Source organism: Narcine bancroftii, chromosome 2 (genome assembly GCF_036971445.1).
Source record: "Narcine bancroftii isolate sNarBan1 chromosome 2, sNarBan1.hap1, whole genome shotgun sequence".
Classification (NCBI taxonomy): domain Eukaryota; kingdom Metazoa; phylum Chordata; class Chondrichthyes; order Torpediniformes; family Narcinidae; genus Narcine; species Narcine bancroftii.
The window spans coordinates 19,407,334-19,425,109 of record NC_091470.1 but is presented as its reverse complement, the minus strand read 5'-3'; the positions used below and the strand labels follow the sequence as shown (position 1 = coordinate 19,425,109).

Here is a 17,776-nt window from a genome sequence, read left to right as displayed (position 1 = left end):
AATTCACAAGAGGCTGTTGTGAAAGAATATAGATATGTTTTTGGGAGATAAATTGAGGCAGGGTTTTTAGTGTAGGTCACATCCAAACACTTTAAAACATATTTTATTTAAAATACTGGAGCTCTGCTCATGCTGGACATGTTGGGGCCAATAGTCTTTGAAAAGCTTTGGAGAGTGCCCAAGAGACTTCACTAATGGATTGTTGAAAGCCACAGATAAAAGAGCTTATCGGAGCTGCATTCTGTCTGAAGTAGAACTTGCTGTTCGAGGAGGGTCATGTGGTTTTGCAAGCAGAGAGAGTAAAACAGGCTTTTCTCTGTGTGTGTGTGTGTGTGTGTGTGTGTGTGTGTGTGTGTGTGTGAGAGCAGCAGCAACTGGAACAGGACAAGCTGGCAAGCTTGTAGAAAACCCCATTTGAAAGTCGGGTTGTGAGTGCTTAGTTCAGCCTGGTCAAAGCCCTTGCGGTTCATGCAAGAGGAGAGGACTGGCTGTCTAATGTTTCACTTGAAATAAGTGAAACAAAAAGGAACTCTGTGGTGATCTAAAAGAAAGAGGTTATCATCTGGAGAACCCTGAGGGGGCAGGTTTCTTTGGCAAGACACTGAAGTTGCTGATTTAAAAAATAAATCAGTTGTGGGTGTCAGCATACAGCGAATCTCTTTCTGAAAACCAACAAGAACCTTCCTGAGCAGTAACCATTTACCTTTTGAGCACCAAAGCCTGGCGAACTTCATAAATGTTCAATTCTGTGCACAGTATAAAAATTGCCTACAACCAATGAACTTGGAGGAATGAGAAGTGAGATTGGACTGTGAATCAAAGAACTTTTCTGAACTTCTTCTTCTTTGGCTTGGCTTCGCGGACGAAGATTTATGGAGGGGGGTAAAAAGTCCACATCAGCTGCAGGCTCGTTTGTGGCTGACAAGTCCGATGCGGGACAGGCAGACACGATTGCAGCGGTTGCAAGGGAAAATTGGTTGGTTGGGGTTGGGTGTCGGGTTTTTCCTCCTTTGCCTTTTGTCAGTGAGGTGGGCTCTGCGGTGCGCTTAGAATTAGAAGGGGGTTGTTAGGTTAGTTACATCAATCGTGATAAGTTAAATTGTGATTCTGTTTTCATATTTGAAGATAATTAAAAGCAACTTTTGTTTAGGTAACCATTTGTCTTGGTGACTATCTATTGCTGCTGGGTTTATGGGTCCTCTGGGCTCAAAACACTGTGTTATCAGACTTTATAACCTTCAGGCACCATACCAATGTGTGCACATCTCCTGCCACCTTTCAAAGATTACAGTCATAGAGCTATAGAGAGTGGGAACAGGCCCTTCAGCCCTCTGTCTCTCTACCAATCATCGTGCCTATCCATGCTGATCCCTCTTGTGTACATTAATTCTATATCTCTTTATGCCCTCCCCATTGAAGTGCCTGTTTAGATACCTCTTTAAATGTTGTTACTATTCCTGCCTCCACCAACACCTCTGTCAGCTCATCCCAGATACTTTTTGTGTGAAATATGTATGCCTTGAATTCCCTTTAAACCTCCTCCCCCTCAGCTTAAATCTGCACCCTCCCATTTTAAACATCCTATATGAGAATAAAGATAGATAGCCACCTCATCGCTCAGAGTCCTTCAATTCAGGCAACATTCTTATGAACTACTTCTACATCCTCTCAAGCTAAACCACATCCTTTCTGTTGCTGGTTGCAAGGTGACCGGAACTGTGCACAATACCTCATGTGTGGCTTAGCCAACGATTTGTACAGCTGTTAGATGACCTTCCAACTCATAGTATGCTACTCCTTGTTTCTCCCCATACCTCTTGAACCCTTCATAAGGCCCACATCGAGCTCCCTTTTGAATTTTTTGAATGAACGAGCCTCAACAACATCCTGCAGCAGAGAGTTCCACAGTTCACAACACTCTGAGTGAATGTCTCTCCTCATCTCAGCCCTCAGGTGTGGAGGAATTTCCTTAGCCAGGGGATGGTGAATCTGTAGGATTTGTGGCTGTGGAGGTCAAGTCATTGGGTGTATTTAAGGCAGAAATTGATAGGATTAACCATGGTATCAAGGGTTATAGGGAGAAGGCTGGGCAGTGGGGCTGAGTGGGAAAATGGATCAGCTCATGGTAGAATGTGTGCTGCAGTGCAAACTCGATGGGCTGAAGAGCCTACTTCTGCTCCCATGTCTCATGATCTGATGGTCTAATGATCTTAAATGGCTTCTACCTTCTCCTTAGATTGTGATCCCTTTTCTGGACTTCCCCAATATTCTTCCTGAATCTAATCCATCTGGTCCTGCCAGAAGTCATGGTGTTCTTTGGGTGATTTGTAATTGCCTTTATGATGGGTAATCATGGGGTTCGATTGGTCTTAGGTTGGTCATGGTCAGTTCAGGTATTAATTTTACAATCGAGCAGACCTAACTAGAAGCTCCTTGGAAAAACTGGCCTCTCACAGCTGCTTGTGATCTCCAGCACAATCATTCTCTGTGCCAGACAGGAGTCCCTGGGGCACGTTGAATACCAGCCTCGGGCAAGCTAGACCCCAGCATCATTTGTAATTGTAGGCAATTTGATTTACTGCAGAATTTTCTTTACAAATTGCTTTGCGAGACCTTAATTAACCTTGCGGCAGTTGGAACCTGCATTCCCTTTAGTCCCCTGTGCCTGGAAACCTGAAGATATTCCTTTCAGATCTAGCCTGTAGGACAGGCCAGCTCTGTTAGAGATTGAATGAAAATTCTTATCATCTCTTCTTCGTGAGAATAAATCATTACAAATAAAGATAATAGTCAATATCGCTTTGACTCCCCCCCCACCACACCCCCCCCCCCCCCCCCCCGTCCCCCCACCTTCCTGGTAAATGCAGTGAGCCTGATTTTCACAGCTTCCCTTCATGAATGAGGTCACGTCTCATTGAATTGCAGATTGTGACTAGCGGAAATATTCACAGCTCTCAGTCTTTAGCCCCTCTTAGGAATCCTAACCCTTCACGTGCTTGCTGAACTTTGCAGACCGATCGAGGTCTTTCAGAGCACACGGCAGCGACAGATGAAGCAGAGCTCAATATAATGTAAATAGGCCCAAAACGCACAGCCCCTCCCAACTCCCAGAACTCTCACTTACCTTCAAATATCTGTTCATTCCAGAATTCCCCCTATAAATATCAATGCATATCTAGTGGCCTCCTATTCATCTGGGGGTCCCTGCATTTGCTGACAAACAGCCTGGGATTCTCTCTAAATGCTGATAAATTCCTGAGATGATCTGCTACCACTGATTCCCTTTAAGAACCATGGAACATTGCAGCACAGAAAAAGATTCCTTTAGCCCATCTAATCTGTACTGAATTAATATGCCTAATCCCATTGACTAATATTCTGCCTAATCTCAAGCACCTGGTCTGACACTATCTGTGGGAGTCTCTGTGAACATTGACACAGACTTCTGCAGAAGCTAACTGACACACAGCTGGTCATCTTTCACATGTACTGATGGATTCCCGTGACACTCTGTAAAGATTGACACTCTCTTGCTAAGAGCTGACACAACCCCCGAGACACTTTGTAAACACCAGTACATGGCATGGAGAGCCTCTGTGAACACAAGGTAGGGATCTTGTAGATACTGGATAGAAACAGAAAATGCAAGAAACATTCATCTGTGGGAGAAGGATAGAGTTCACGTTTCCATTCTAATGGAAGTCTTTGACGTGAAGCAGTGATTGTTTCAGTCCTGGTGGTATTTGGAATGGGGCAGGTGGGAAGTAAAGGCAGAGTTTTAGGATATGGTGATACATCCTTGAGGTAGACAAGGAGAGATTTCTCCCACTTTGGAATTCTACTGTAGAGTTGTTAGATGGTTTATTGAATCCATTGATGGCGAAGGTGACAATCAGAGGTTATGGGAACAGGCAACAAAATGAAGATGGAGCCATGATGTGGAAAACCATGAATTTGTTGATTGGTAGATCCACTCAAGGAGTGTGTGGTTATTGGTGATTCTATTGCTCGTGAGCTAATGACTTCTACAGATGGTATATCTGGTGAGCACTGCCAATGTTTTCCATGTTTATTTTATATTAATTGTGTCGACTTGTGTGGGGTGATTCTGTAAATATTGGCACGTTCACTGGGATCCCTGGAAATTCTGAAATAGATTCCCTGAGGGATTCCTGGAAATCCTGAAATCTGGGATTCCACCCTCTGTGGGAGCCTGAATCTCCGATGCTTTCGTGACATCCTTTGTCATGTAATGAGTGTTGAGAACAGAAACAGCCTTAAACCCTGGGCCTTTTCATTTCAAATGAAATGGAACCAGGCCATTCAGCCCATTTGACCCATGCTGATTCTCATGGAAGCAATCCTTTTAATTCCACTCCATTATGCTTGCAATTTATTCTCTCTCATACAGGCCATTATCATTCCTTTGATTCTTTTTACCTCTGACCTCCTGAAGGGAGCCATTTATAGTTGCCAGTTAACCTATCAGCATGTCTTTATGATGTGGGGAAAATTGGAGCACCCAGGGATAAACATATACAGTCACAGACAGTATGCAAAATCCTCGCAGGCAACACTTGAGGTCAGGGTCAAACCCTGGAACTGTGAGGAAGCAGTATTAATTACTGCACTCCAACTAGAGCTGATGAACTCTGTGGAGTTGTTGCACAATTAGACAGGAACTCTGTGCTACTTTGCATCAAGCAACAGAGATTTATAGTTGAGATGCAGAGGATGAATTTGAGTGTTTTGCTCAGTTGCTCAGTGACGTGCTGCAGCCAACTAAAACCATCTAAGCAGCAGAAAAGAGTCCCCACTGTTGGATTGATCTATCTTCTCCATTCAATGTCTTCTTTGGCTTGGCTTCGCGGACGAAGATTTATGGAGGGGGTAAAAAGTCCACGTCAGCTGCAGGCTCGTTTGTGGCTGACCAGTCCGATGCGGGACAGGCAGACACGATTGCAGCGGTTGCAAGGGAAAATTGGTTGGTTGGGGTTGGGTGTTGGGTTTTTCCTCCTTTGCCTTTTGTCAGTGAGGTGGGCTCTGCGGTCTTCTTCAAAGGAGGCTGCTGCCCGCCAAACTGTGAGGCGCCAAGATGCACGGTTTGAGGCGTTATCAGCCCACTGGCGGTGGTCAATGTGGCAGGCACCAAGAGATTTCTTTAGGCAGTCCTTGTACCTTTTCTTTGGTGCACCTCTGTCACGGTGGCCAGTGGAGAGCTCGCCATATAATACGATCTTGGGAAGGCGATGGTCCTCCATTCTGGAGACGTGACCCATCCAGCGCAGCTGGATCTTCAGCAGCGTGGACTCGATGCTGTCGACCTCTGCCATCTCGAGTACCTCGACGTTAGGGGTGTGAGCGCTCCAATGGATGTTGAGGATGGAGCGGAGACAACGCTGGTGGAAGCGTTCTAGGAGCCGTAGGTGGTGCCGGTAGAGGACCCATGATTCGGAGCCGAACAGGAGTGTGGGTATGACAACGGCTCTGTATACGCTTATCTTTGTGAGGTTTTTCAGTTGGTTGTTTTTCCAGACTCTTTTGTGTAGTCTTCCAAAGGCGCTATTTGCCTTGGCGAGTCTGTTGTCTATCTCATTGTCGATCCTTGCATCTGATGAAATGGTGCAGCCGAGATAGGTAAACTGGTTGACCGTTTTGAGTTTTGTGTGCCCGATGGAGATGTGGGGGGGCTGGTAGTCATGGTGGGGAGCTGGCTGATGGAGGACCTCAGTTTTCTTCAGGCTGACTTCCAGGCCAAACATTTTGGCAGTTTCCGCAAAGCAGGACGTCAAGCGCTGAAGAGCTGGCTCTGAATGGGCAACTAAAGCGGCATCATCTGCAAAGAGTAGTTCACGGACAAGTTTCTCTTGTGTCTTGGTGTGAGCTTGCAGGCGCCTCAGATTGAAGAGACTGCCATCCGTGCGGTACCGGATGGAAACAGCGTCTTCATTGTTGGGGTCTTTCATGGCTTGGTTCAGCATCATGCTGAAGAAGATTGAAATGTACAATGTACACTAGAGATAAACTAAGCAAGCCACAATAAGCACCAGGTCAGACGCCTGTCCATTGCACTGGAATAATCACATGATATCAGTACAATGTGATCTGGTGGAGCAGCAGAATCTAATAGAGGCAAGCTGCAAAGGCCCTCTAGCTCAGAGCTTTCTTATAAAGCAGCACATGAGATACCAATCTTCATTTCAGCCAGAGTGCAATGTCAGTGAGAGCTCCTGCTTGCAGAATCTTTGTGTAAAATGTGATGTACTTCACCTTCATGATGAGTACATATAAGTATGGGTGGATCATCACCTCTGGAAGGGCCATAATTCTGCTCAGGAAACACAAGAGACTGCTGAATGCTGGAATTTGGAGCAAATAACATTGAGATGGAGATACCCTTGATGTATTTTTCTCCCACTGGTGCTGCTTGACCTACTGAGCTCTTCCAGCCCATAATTTCTCCTTGTTTCAAATTCTGCCCTGATTCGTTGTCTATCTGTGGTTCTGAGGGTCCTTCGAGAGCATACCTGCTGTAGACCTGCTGAATTCCTTCCCTCAAATTCTTCACAACAATCTGATCATTTCATGATCATCACAGCTGATGCTGCCCTTTTAATTCCAGATTCATTTAATTAACTAAGTTTGTTTCTTAGTTGTTTATTTGAACTCAGGTCGCCGGAACATTGGTCCAAGACCTTGGATCTTTTGTCCAGTAACTACAGGAAGGATATCAATAAGATTGAAAGAATGTAGAGGAGATTTACAAGCATGTTGCCAGGACTTAAAGAAATGAGTTACAGGGAAAGGTTAAGCAGGCTAGGGCTTTATTCCCTGGAGCATAGAAGAATGAGGTGAGATATGACAGAGGTATACAAAATTATGATGTGTATAGATAAAAGGAGGCTTTTTCCACTGAGTTGAGGTGAGATAAAAAACTAGAGGACATGGGTTAAGGGCAAAAGGGAAAAGAGTTTAAAGGGAAGATTCATGAGAACTTCTTCACACAGAGAGTGGTGGGAATGTAGAATGAGCTGCCAGCAGAGTTTTAAATGCAGGCTCAATTTTTGACATTTAAGAAAAATTTTGACAGGTAAATAGATGGGAGGTGTATGGAAGGATATAGTCCAGATGCAGATTTAGTGGGACTAGGAAAAAGATAATTTGACACAGACTAGAAGGGCCACAAAACTCAAAACGGTCAACCAGTTTACCTATCTCGGCTGCACCATTTCATCGGATGCAAGGATCGACAACGAGATAGACAACGGACTCGCCAAGGCAAATAGAGCCTTTGGAAGACGACACAAAAGAGTCTGGAAAAACAACCAACTGAAAAACCTCACAAAGATTAGCGTATACAGAGCCGTTGTCATACCCACACTCCTGTTCGGCTCCGAATCATGGGTCCTCTACCGGCACCACCTACGGCTCCTAGAACGCTTCCACCAGCGTTGTCTCCGCTCCATCCTCAACATCCATTGGAGCGCTTTCATCCCTAGCGTCGAGGTGCTCGAGATGGCAGAGGTCGACAGCATCGAGTCCGCGCTGCTGAAGATCCAGCTGCGCTGGATGGGTCACGTCTCCAGAATGGAGGACCATCGCCTTCCCAAGATCGTGTTCTATGGCGAGCTCTCCACTGGCCACCGTGACAGAGGTGCACCAAAGAAAAGGTACAAGGACTGCCTAAAGAAATCTCTTGGTGCCTGCCACATTGACCACCGCCAGTGGGCTGATAACGCCTCAAACCGTGCATCTTGGCGCCTCACAGTTTGGCAGGCAGCAACCTCCTTTGAAGAAGACCGCAGAGCCCACCTCACTGACAAAAGGCAAAGGAGGAAAAACCCAACACCCAACCCCAACCAACCAATTTTCCCCTGCAACCGCTGCAATCGTGTCTGCCTGTCCCGCATCGGACTTGTCAGCCACAAACGAGCCTGCAGCTGACGTGGACTTTTTACCCCCTCCATAAATCTTCGTCCACGAAGCCAAGCCAAAGAAAAGAAGAAGAAGAAATGTACTATGGTTCTCTGCTTCTAACATCAGCACTGTGTTATCAGGGAAAATTAGTGAAGCTAATCTGTGCTGGCCCTGAACTTTGAGATGCTGATTTGGAACAACAGGCTCCCAGTGCTATCCTTTACACCCTGATGGTTGTTGATTAAAGTAGAAGTCAGATTGATCACAGTTCTACTGGTCTGTCCCACTCACTGGGTTCATGTTATGTATGTACCAGGATGACACAGAATCTGAACAACAGCATGTCCACATTTGATTTGGGCCGGACCTCTGAAGTTGCTCCCATGTCGACTGCCATATCGCTCCAGGAAGCACAGCTGCCTCACACCTCCAGTGACCCTGTTCCATTTTGACCTCCAGTGCCGTCACGGCAGAGTTTGCTCATTCTCCCTGTGACCACATGGGTTTCCTCTGGGTGTCCTGCATTCCTGCCACATTCGAAGGAGATGCTGGTTGATAAGTTAATTAGCGGCCGTGAGTTGCCTTCCATGTGGGTGGGTGTTAGGAAACTCAGTGTAGTGTTAATGGGCATGTGATAGAGAATAGATTCCACGGAGTTAAGAGAAGGAATGGGATTAATGTGGTCTGGAAGCTGGTGTGGACATGATGGGCTGAATGGAAAGGAAGCATAAAAGATTTTTACATCAGCATTGGGGATAATTTAGCAAAGATGTGGCAGGAATCCAGAGCTCCAGGGAAAAATCATTCAATCACAGGGAGAATATGTAAACTCCAGACAGGCAGCACTGAAGGTCATATGGGGAGTAGCTAGCATTATGAGACGTGTACTACATACATTTACCACTGTGCTAATCTATACTCTGCCTCAATCTGTCCTCCCCTGAAAGTCGGACTTTGATTGATGTTCCACCTCTATCCATCTTCTTCCAATCAGTGCTCTTCTCCTACTCCCACCAAGACATCTCACCCAATCATCTTCAAGTGGCACAACCAGTTGAGAATAGTCACCTCGGACTTTCACTTGCTATCTTGCTAGGGATCATATTATCCTCAGCAATCACAACCATTGCACTCATCTGATACTGAGGTAAACAATAGAGGTCAAACAGAAAACCCTTTCATCCCACACTGGCAAGTGTGACTCTCCTCATCTCCAGTCCTGGATTTAACATATATTTTTGTTATGATGGGCAATTGTATTGGCCCCAAGTCTTCTGATATGGCACTTCAGGAAAGTGAATGGTCCTGCTGGAATTCACGGGATCGAATAGAGTGCCCATCTGCATTCAAAGATAAATATAATGATGAACATGGAAAGACCATTTGCTTCATCAACCTGACCACCACAATTTTTGGCAGTAGATCAAAGACAGACCCCCTCCTCCCCTCACAGAACCATTGATCTACCTGGAAAACATAAGGAAACAGGTGGAAAAAAAACCAGGCTAATTTATATTTAAAGTGAAAAGGTTAATTGTGCTAGATATTATCTTGCGTCTTTGAAATGCTAATGAAGTTAGATTGTCAGAATCATCTCAGGGATTTATAATGATTTCTTGTTATGGTGAAGAGTTGAGAGGAAATGAGTCAACGGGCAGCCAAGTGACTGCTTTATGTACTTAAGTGCTCAAAATTATTAATATCCTCCATTGCTTGTCATTGAGACAAAAACCCATTTGTTCTTCAAATGAAAGAAAGTTTAGACAGCAATTGGAGGATCTTTTATTTTGCATTCATGCGATCTGCACAGATAAGGTTCAGGAAAAGTGGTTGGAAAGCATTTAGTCAGGGTCTTTTACCTGAAATAATTCAGTCCCAAAAAGCAGTCAGCAAGGACAGCTGAAGTCACAGGAATTTCTCTAGAAGTATTTTACATATTTAACTTGAATATTTCTTTGCAATTTTGATTTAGTGCAATTAGCTACCTTTTAAATAAATCTTCTGGAGCTATAAGGAGAGGTTGGATGAACTTGGGTTATTTTCTCTGGAGCGTCGGAGGCTGATAGGACACCTGATAGAAATTTATAAAACTATGAGAAGCATTGATAAAGTTGTCAGAATATTTTCCCAGGGTAAAAGTTGTCAGAATATTTTCCCAGGGTGAAAAGGTCACATACTTGAGGACGTACATTCAAAGTGAGGAGGTAAATGTTTAAAGGGGATGTGCAGGGCACCTGAGGACAGAGATGCTTGGACCATATGGCCATGTGGAAGCAGATACAATAGGAGAGTTTGAGAGATTTCCAGTCATATGAATATGCAAGGAGGAGAGAGAGATATGTATCACATGCAAGCAGCAAGGATTGAGTTTAGTTTGGGCATCATGCTTGGTGCAGATGGTGCTCTATTCACCATTGAAATTTGTGGGACAGTTCCTGTGGTGTACTGTTCAATGTCTTGTTATTTTATCCCGCATACCCTATTCCTGAAATAGTCTTTTGGAAAAGGTAATAAGGTAATTTGTAGTAAAACTATCCTGAGAGTATCATTTCGAGGAAATATGGTGGCCCTTTTGAGATAGATTTGGCACAACAGACATAGATGCAGCCTGGCTCCTGACGTGTGATCAGAACCAGAATTTATTGTCATGAACATGCCACAAAATTCGTAGTTTTGCGGCAGCGTTACAGTGCAAATATTGCTATAAGTCACATTTCAAAAATAAATAAATAGTGCAAGAAAATAGGAGAAAGTGCAGTGATGTCTGTGGTTCATTGTCAATTCAGAAATCTGATGGCAGAGGGGAAGAAGCTGTCCTTGTGCCACTGGGTGCTCATCTTCAGGTTCCTGTACCTCCTTCCCAATGATGGTAGTGTCAAGAGGGTATGGCCTGGATGGTTTTGGTCCTTGAGGATAGAGGCTACTTTCTTAAGACACCGCCTCTTTTAGATGTCCTCGATGGAGTGAAGTCTGGTGCCTGTGATATCGTTGGCTGAGTTAACTCTCTGGAGATTTTCCCTGTCCTGTGCACTGGCACCTCCATACCAGACAGTGATACAACCAGATAGAATGCTCTCTCCATGGTACACCTCTAGAAATTTTCAAGAGTCTTTGGAGACATACAATAATTTGGTATGAAATAGCAAAACACTTCTTCATTCACAATTTTATTGGAGACTACACTTACTTGTCCCACCAATTTCAATGCTAAATAGAGCACCGTTGGCTCATAACTATCAGAAAAGCTATGGTTAATAGTTAAAAGGGAACAAATAACTATCATTGTGTGCTGGCCACCATTTTCTCCTTTTAACAAAAAGCAACTGGGGTGAAATCAGAAGGTTGGTCATTGTTTTGCAGTTTTGCTGTGTTCTCTATATGGTTTTTGGCAAACAGTGACAGGAAAATTGTATGCTGTACTTTGACAGCCAGTTGTTCACAACTGGGCCAGTTTGTGAGCATCTTTGGTCCTATCATGACAGAACTTAATCAGAGTTGCTCAAATTAAGGCTTCTTGATTCACAAGGTACTTCCATAGATAGTAAGTTACTGAAACCTGACCCAGTGACTTTGCCTATGGCTGCACAAACACGCACATACGCACGGACACGTCGATGCACACACACAGTCATGAACAGGGGGTAAATGGTCTTCCAGGTGCAGGAGACATAAATTTTGGAGAAATGTTGACAGTGAGGTGATCAATTTTTAAAGATTTCCAATCTGTTGAGATAAGGCTGGCTGATCATCCACATTTCAGACTCATACTTTGCGTTCCTTGCCCTCCAAAGGTACACCGTCGCTCTGCTGAGCACCTACTGGACCTCTGCTGTGCCAACAGGGGGACCTTTATCAAAGTGGGACAGCACCTGGGAGGCTTGGACTACCTGTTACCTGAGGAGTACACCAGCATTCTGAAAATTCTGCACAGCCGAGCGCCACAGAGCAGTCTGCAGGAAATCCAACAGGTTATTCAGGAAGATCTGGGCAAAGAGGTAACAAGGGGACTTATGGTTCATTATTCTGAGCTACTTACAATACTGTTCATACTAAAGAGAATGTGTAAAACATGGAACAGTACGGCACAGGAACAGGCCCTTCGACTCGCGTGTCTGTACCAAACATGTAATTAAACCAAAACTCTGCTGCTCACACAGCCTCAAACACTGCTATTGCATGGTTCCACCACTTATGCCCATCTCTATCCCCCTTCTCCTTTCCTCTAGTTCTGTCTCTCTCTCTTCCCCTTTCCCTCTGTCTCCTTTCACAGAGCTAATGTCAATTCTCGCTTTTCCTCTTCTCATATCCAATTAATACTTTTTGTCTGTTGGCCTGGACTCCACCCCCTCCCAGTCAGATGCCTGTCTGTTTTTTGCATATCCCTTGAATATGGGCTCAGGACCAAAACGATGGTAATATATCTCTACCTCCTATGGACGCTGCGAGACTGGCAGCATTTCTGTATGAATTTACCGCCACTGGTGGCAGCCTTTTTCAGACACCTATCGTTCTTGCCCCTTTAAATCCTCCACCACCCCCCTCCCCAACCGCTCACCACCTCACCTCAAATGTGTACCTCTAATGTGTGACATTTTTTTCCTGGAATAAGGATTTTGACTGTCCACAATAACAGACAAAATATACACTTACCTATAAAAATACATATGCACTAGATATCTGCAGAATCATGTAATCGTGTTCATTCAAATATATAATTTCTTTAAAAGACATAGAGACATATTATGCAGATCCTACTATTGTTAATCCTTGTGCTAATTAAAACAGTTTTGAATATTTATTGTAATTATTGCTTAATGTCAGGATTGATATTGTTAATTTCAGTACATTAAATTCAAACAGTTCTGAATATTTATCTATAATTGTTTTTTAATGTCACAAGTGTGTTAAGTAATGTGACGATGTTGTAGAATTGAATGTGAAGCTGCCTCTTGAACACTATGCATCGAGTTCTTGATGATAATTGGCAGTTGAGTCACTGGGAATAAAGCAGCAGGGAAAGAGTACAACTTCCTCATCCTTCTGGAGGTAGAGATATAAGCAGCTGGATGGAAAGAAAATGAGGGATAGACAGAAAACAAATGGATAGTAGGGGTGATGTATAGAGAGGGATAAAGGGATAATAAAAAGAAGCAAAAAGAAATAAAAAATGAGAGACAAGAGAGTGGAATTTACACAAAGATTGGCAGATGCACACACACACACACACACACACACACACACACACACACACACACACACACACTTTGCCTCTCATGTGTTCTCTATTTGAGAATGTCTGTTCTGTGAAATGTCATGTTACACCTGTAAAATACGCTGGTGAGCCTGCACTTGGAGTACTGTACTGTATCCATTTCTAGTTCCCCAGTTATAGGAAGGATTTAATTAAGCAGTAAAAGGTGTGAAAAGATTCGCAGAGATATTGTTAGGACTGGCAGGCTTGAGGTGTAAGGAGATAGTAGATAGGAAATTTCCCTGGGAGAGTGGGTGTCCAGATAGGGGAATGTAAAATCAGGTGGAGTACAGATAAGGTGAACATTCACAATCATTGTCCTAGAGTGGGGGAGTGTAAAACCAGAGCGTAGAAAGATGAGGTGAGCGGGGAAAGATCTAAAGGAAACCCGAGGGTGGTGAGTATATGGAACGAGGGGAAATATTGGAGGTGGGCGCAATTACATTTAAAAGACAGGTATGTGGATTTAGAGCAGGGGTGTCAAACTCAAATTCACGGAGGGCCAAAATTAAAAACTTGGACTAAGTCGAGGGCCGAACTAAATATTTATTGAAAATTTTCAACAACATCTGCATGTTTTCTCTTCTTTCAACATATGTAATGTTAAACTTTTTCTTATTAAAATAAATGTTTAATAATAGTTTTGGATAAACTCTTTCCAGAAGCATTAACAAATGAGAAATAAAATATTCAATAAATAATATTTCTCTATAGAGGATTTGTCAAATGTTGCTAGTGTGCTGTCGAATAGTAAAATCTGAGGGCTATTGAGAATGTGGGAGAATAACATGATTCCTGAAACAATCAAATGGGTGACTGATTGTGGGCATGAACTCTAGCAGGGTTATTTGCCATGCCCTTTTTCCATTGGTACAGATATCCTTTGATTGACACACTTTTCAAGTTTTATGCCTAATGAGCTTGTATCCAGGTGCAGGACCATTTTTAACCAGGAATATATTGATCACTGTGACATGAAACTATTGGAAGATCGTTTTATCCTGAGATTAAAGTTCATAATCCTTACTCAGGCCTGTGTGCGGGAGGGCGGGGTTTGCGGGCGATCGGGTTGGACAACGACAGTGCGGGGGCATCGGCTCTCGCTGCAGGGTGGCATCTTGGCGGATCAGCGGCCCCATCACCATGAGTCGCGGGTCGGCCTGCGGCAGGGAGGGGGAGTGGGCAACGGTCCTGGTGAGGTCAGGCTCGAGGCCTCCGGTTCCGGGCGCTGGGAAGCGGCCTTGGCTTCCCCTGACACCAGCCAGGCCCCCAAACCAGAGTCCACAGTGAGACCCTGCAACGTAAACAGAGGAGGTGGGGGCGATTAGCGGGCTGATGCCAATGCATTCTGGGATTTGTTGTATTACTGTGCATGCGCTATACTGGCACGGCGGCCAGCGGGCCACCTCTAATACATTTTTGAAATGATCTTGCGGGCCAAGTATAGCGGGCCTGAGTTTGACATGTGTGCCCTATGCCATCGGAACTCTGTAATTAGTAAGGGATTGCTTAAGGTGGGATGTGAGTGAGAAGGAAAGGGTGAGAATCACTGCTCTAGACCCAATTGTTACTGAAATATTTTGCTTGAGAAAAATTGTCATTGGCCCATTTCCTTTAGCGTTCTGAAACTGTGCACAAGACGAGTCAATGAGGGATGATTAAAGGAGTGGTCTTCAAACTTTTTCTTCCCACCCACAGACCACCTTAAGCAATCCCTTACTAATCACAGAGCATCAATGGCACAGGGACGCGAGTGGAAAGAAAAAGGTTGAGAACTGTTGTATTGTGGTAACTCCACATCTGATTAGGTTAATTGTTAGGCAAGTGGTCAGAGAAGGACCCCCCCCCCCACCCCAAGAAAGGCTTAAATCACAGGAACAAAATAAGCTTCCGTCTCACTGCTCCCAATCTTACACACAGTCCTGATGTGGAATGTGGGGTCGCAGCTCCACGTTCACCCGAGTTCAGGTGCTGTCTGTGTGGAGTTTGTACGCTCTCCCCTTGTCTTGGACCAACAGGTCGGTCGCCTGACGAAGGCACCCGAACCCCCTGTTGAAACGCCGGCATCCGGGGCGGTGGAGGAATTGGCTGAAAAGAGCGCGTTGCTCCCACCCCCCTCCCATGGTTGGAGAGGGATTAAACTGCGATCTCACGGCACCGGGCTCGTCTCCAACAAAAGGAGCGGGAGGCAGGGTCCGCCGCGCACGGAGCGAGGGGGAAGGCATCGCCAACGAGACGTTCGGTCCGGCATCGCCGCTGAAGCGCAGACCCAGCGAGGATGGTCCCCAACTCCAGCCGCGTCTGTGTGTCCGAGAGCCGGGCGGGCTGAGTGCGGCGCTCCGATCCCCGGGATTCGGGACTCTGAGATCCCTCCACACCTCCGCCGTCTTCATTTTCACCTTCAGTGTGCATGCGCTATACTGGCGCGGCGGCCAGCGGGCCAACTCTAATATATATTTAATATGATCTTGCGGGCAAAATTTGGCCCGCGGGCCAGAGTTTGACATGTGTGCTTTAGAGGGATATGGGCCAAACACAGGCAAATGGAACTCGCTAGCTCAGTTAGATATCTTGGGCTGCATGGATGATCTGTTTTTAATGCTGCAAAACTCTGAGACTGTGTGCGTGAAATCTGATGTATAGATGTGGTGTTCAAGTTCAAGTTTATGTGTACTGAGGGGCAGAGAGAAAGTTTGTTGTGTGGGCAGTCCAGCTAATCATCCCATACATAGTAAAGCAAGTACAACAGTACAGGTATCAGAAATTTCTGTTAGTACAGAGCAAAGGCAACATTATTTTACCTGTGTGAGAGTCGTTCAGGAGTCTGATAATGGCAGGGAAGAATCTGTCCGTGAATCTGGTGGTGAGTGGGCTCACATTCCCTATAGGAGGGACAGAGTGTGGCTGAGGTGGGATGAGTATCTTAATATGTTGGCTGCTTTACCAAAGCAGTGGTAGTGTAGATGGAGGGGAGGGAGGTGAGGTTTGTGTGATGGACTGAGCTACTTTTAGGCATAAATATCACTAATAATCTGCCATGGTTCAGCCATGATGACACAACACCTAAGAAAGCACATCAACGCTTCCATTCCCTCAGAGGCCCAAGGAGATTTGGCATGTCTCCAATTCTCTGATCACTTTTTATAGGTGCTCATATTCTCCCCATGTCTGCATGAGTTTCCTCTGGGTGCTCCGGTTTCATCCCACTGTTCAAAACGTAGGTTAATTGGGTGTATTTGGGTGACATGGACATGTGAGCTGAAGGACCTCATACTGTGCTGTATGTCTAAATATATAAATTTATATTTGATGACAATACAGTGGAAGATTGGAATAGATGAGTGGAGTGGTGAGCTCAAGATGATGTCTTGGTGGTAGTTGGAAATGAAATGAAGGAAGTAGGATGGAATGAGACATCCATGAGGAGACAGTAGGATGGAATGAGGCATCCATGAGAAGGCAGTAGGATGGAATGAGGTGACCATGAGCAGGAAGAAGTCTGAAGACAAGAGAAAGGGTCCTCAGTGGGGCTGGAGAATCCTTGTTGAGGAAGTAGGCACGGAGGCAGAGACAGTGGAAGAGGAGTTTGGTGTAGTGATGTGCGGAACTTGTTGAGGTTGTCCATGAGGGATGAAGATAGGCTTCTACTGAGGATGTTTGGTCTCAGAGAGGGGAAGGTGAGAGGGGATAGTGAAGACCCAGAAAGGTCACCTCTGCCTCCTGTTATCAAGTCAATTGAGGATTCAATTTGGCCACTTGCATGGGCTTGAACCTTTTAGACCAGTTCCCCATGTGGGACCTTGTCATAGGCATTACTAAAGTCTGTGGAATGCACATGAACCACCCTCAACAATATATTGTTACCTCTTCAAAACTTTCAGTCAACTCTGTCAGATAGATCTCCCCTAACAAAATCCTGTGCCTTAGTTTGATCAATCCCCCCTTTTCAAGTGCAGAAGTATCCAGTTTCCCTATCTGAAATTAAGGTCTGAAATTATCTGGCTGATCCTTGTTGCACTTTTTGGAAAAAAAGTACCACATTTGTAGTACTTCCATTGTCAGGAACATTGCCTGCAGCCAACAAAGGACCACAGCAATCTGCTGCCTTACCTTCCATAGCCACTGTATAGAGGGAGAGAGAGAAGGGAGGGAGAGAGAGAGAGAGAGAGAGAGAGAGAGAGAGAGAGAATGAAAGAGAGAAAAATCCCTGGGTGTGCACATCAATCCACTCTAAATCCACTGTAACTGTGGATGTGCTTGTAAAGCCATTGTATCCATTTTTGAAACCCACTGTATCTGTACATACACAATACGTGTGTGTGTGTGTGTGTGTGTGTGTGTGTGTGTGTGTGTGTGGGAGTATGTGTGGAAATGTGTGTGTGGGAATGTGTACATGTGTGTGGGAGTGTGTGTGTGGTGTGGGAATATGTGTGTGTGGGAATGGGTGTTTGGGGAATGCAGCCCACTCTCTTCAGTGGTCAGGACTGGTGGCCTCTAAAGGAAAAGGTTAAACCTGAGTATTCTGACTTGCATCTTTTAATTTAATAGACGGTTTTGCAAATCAGGGCTCAGGTGAGTGGAAGGTGCTTTATTCCTTCACAAAGTTCT

General features: G+C 44.9%; 1 protein-coding gene across 5 annotated transcripts in view; it reads left to right on the top strand.

Annotated features, from left to right (window-relative positions):
* adck1 (aarF domain containing kinase 1) overlaps positions 1-17,776 on the top strand; it is a 650,404-nt gene that overhangs the window by 183,623 nt on the left and 449,005 nt on the right. For 4 of the 5 annotated variants that reach the window (XM_069916023.1, XM_069916021.1, XM_069916025.1 and 1 more), the window contains one exon: positions 11,709-11,912. The exons of the other annotated variant lie outside the window; for it this stretch is intronic. In XM_069916023.1, coding sequence (XP_069772124.1) covers positions 11,709-11,912 — 204 coding nt within the window. The remainder of the gene's footprint in view (positions 1-11,708; positions 11,913-17,776) is intronic. 5 annotated transcript variants of the gene reach the window in all.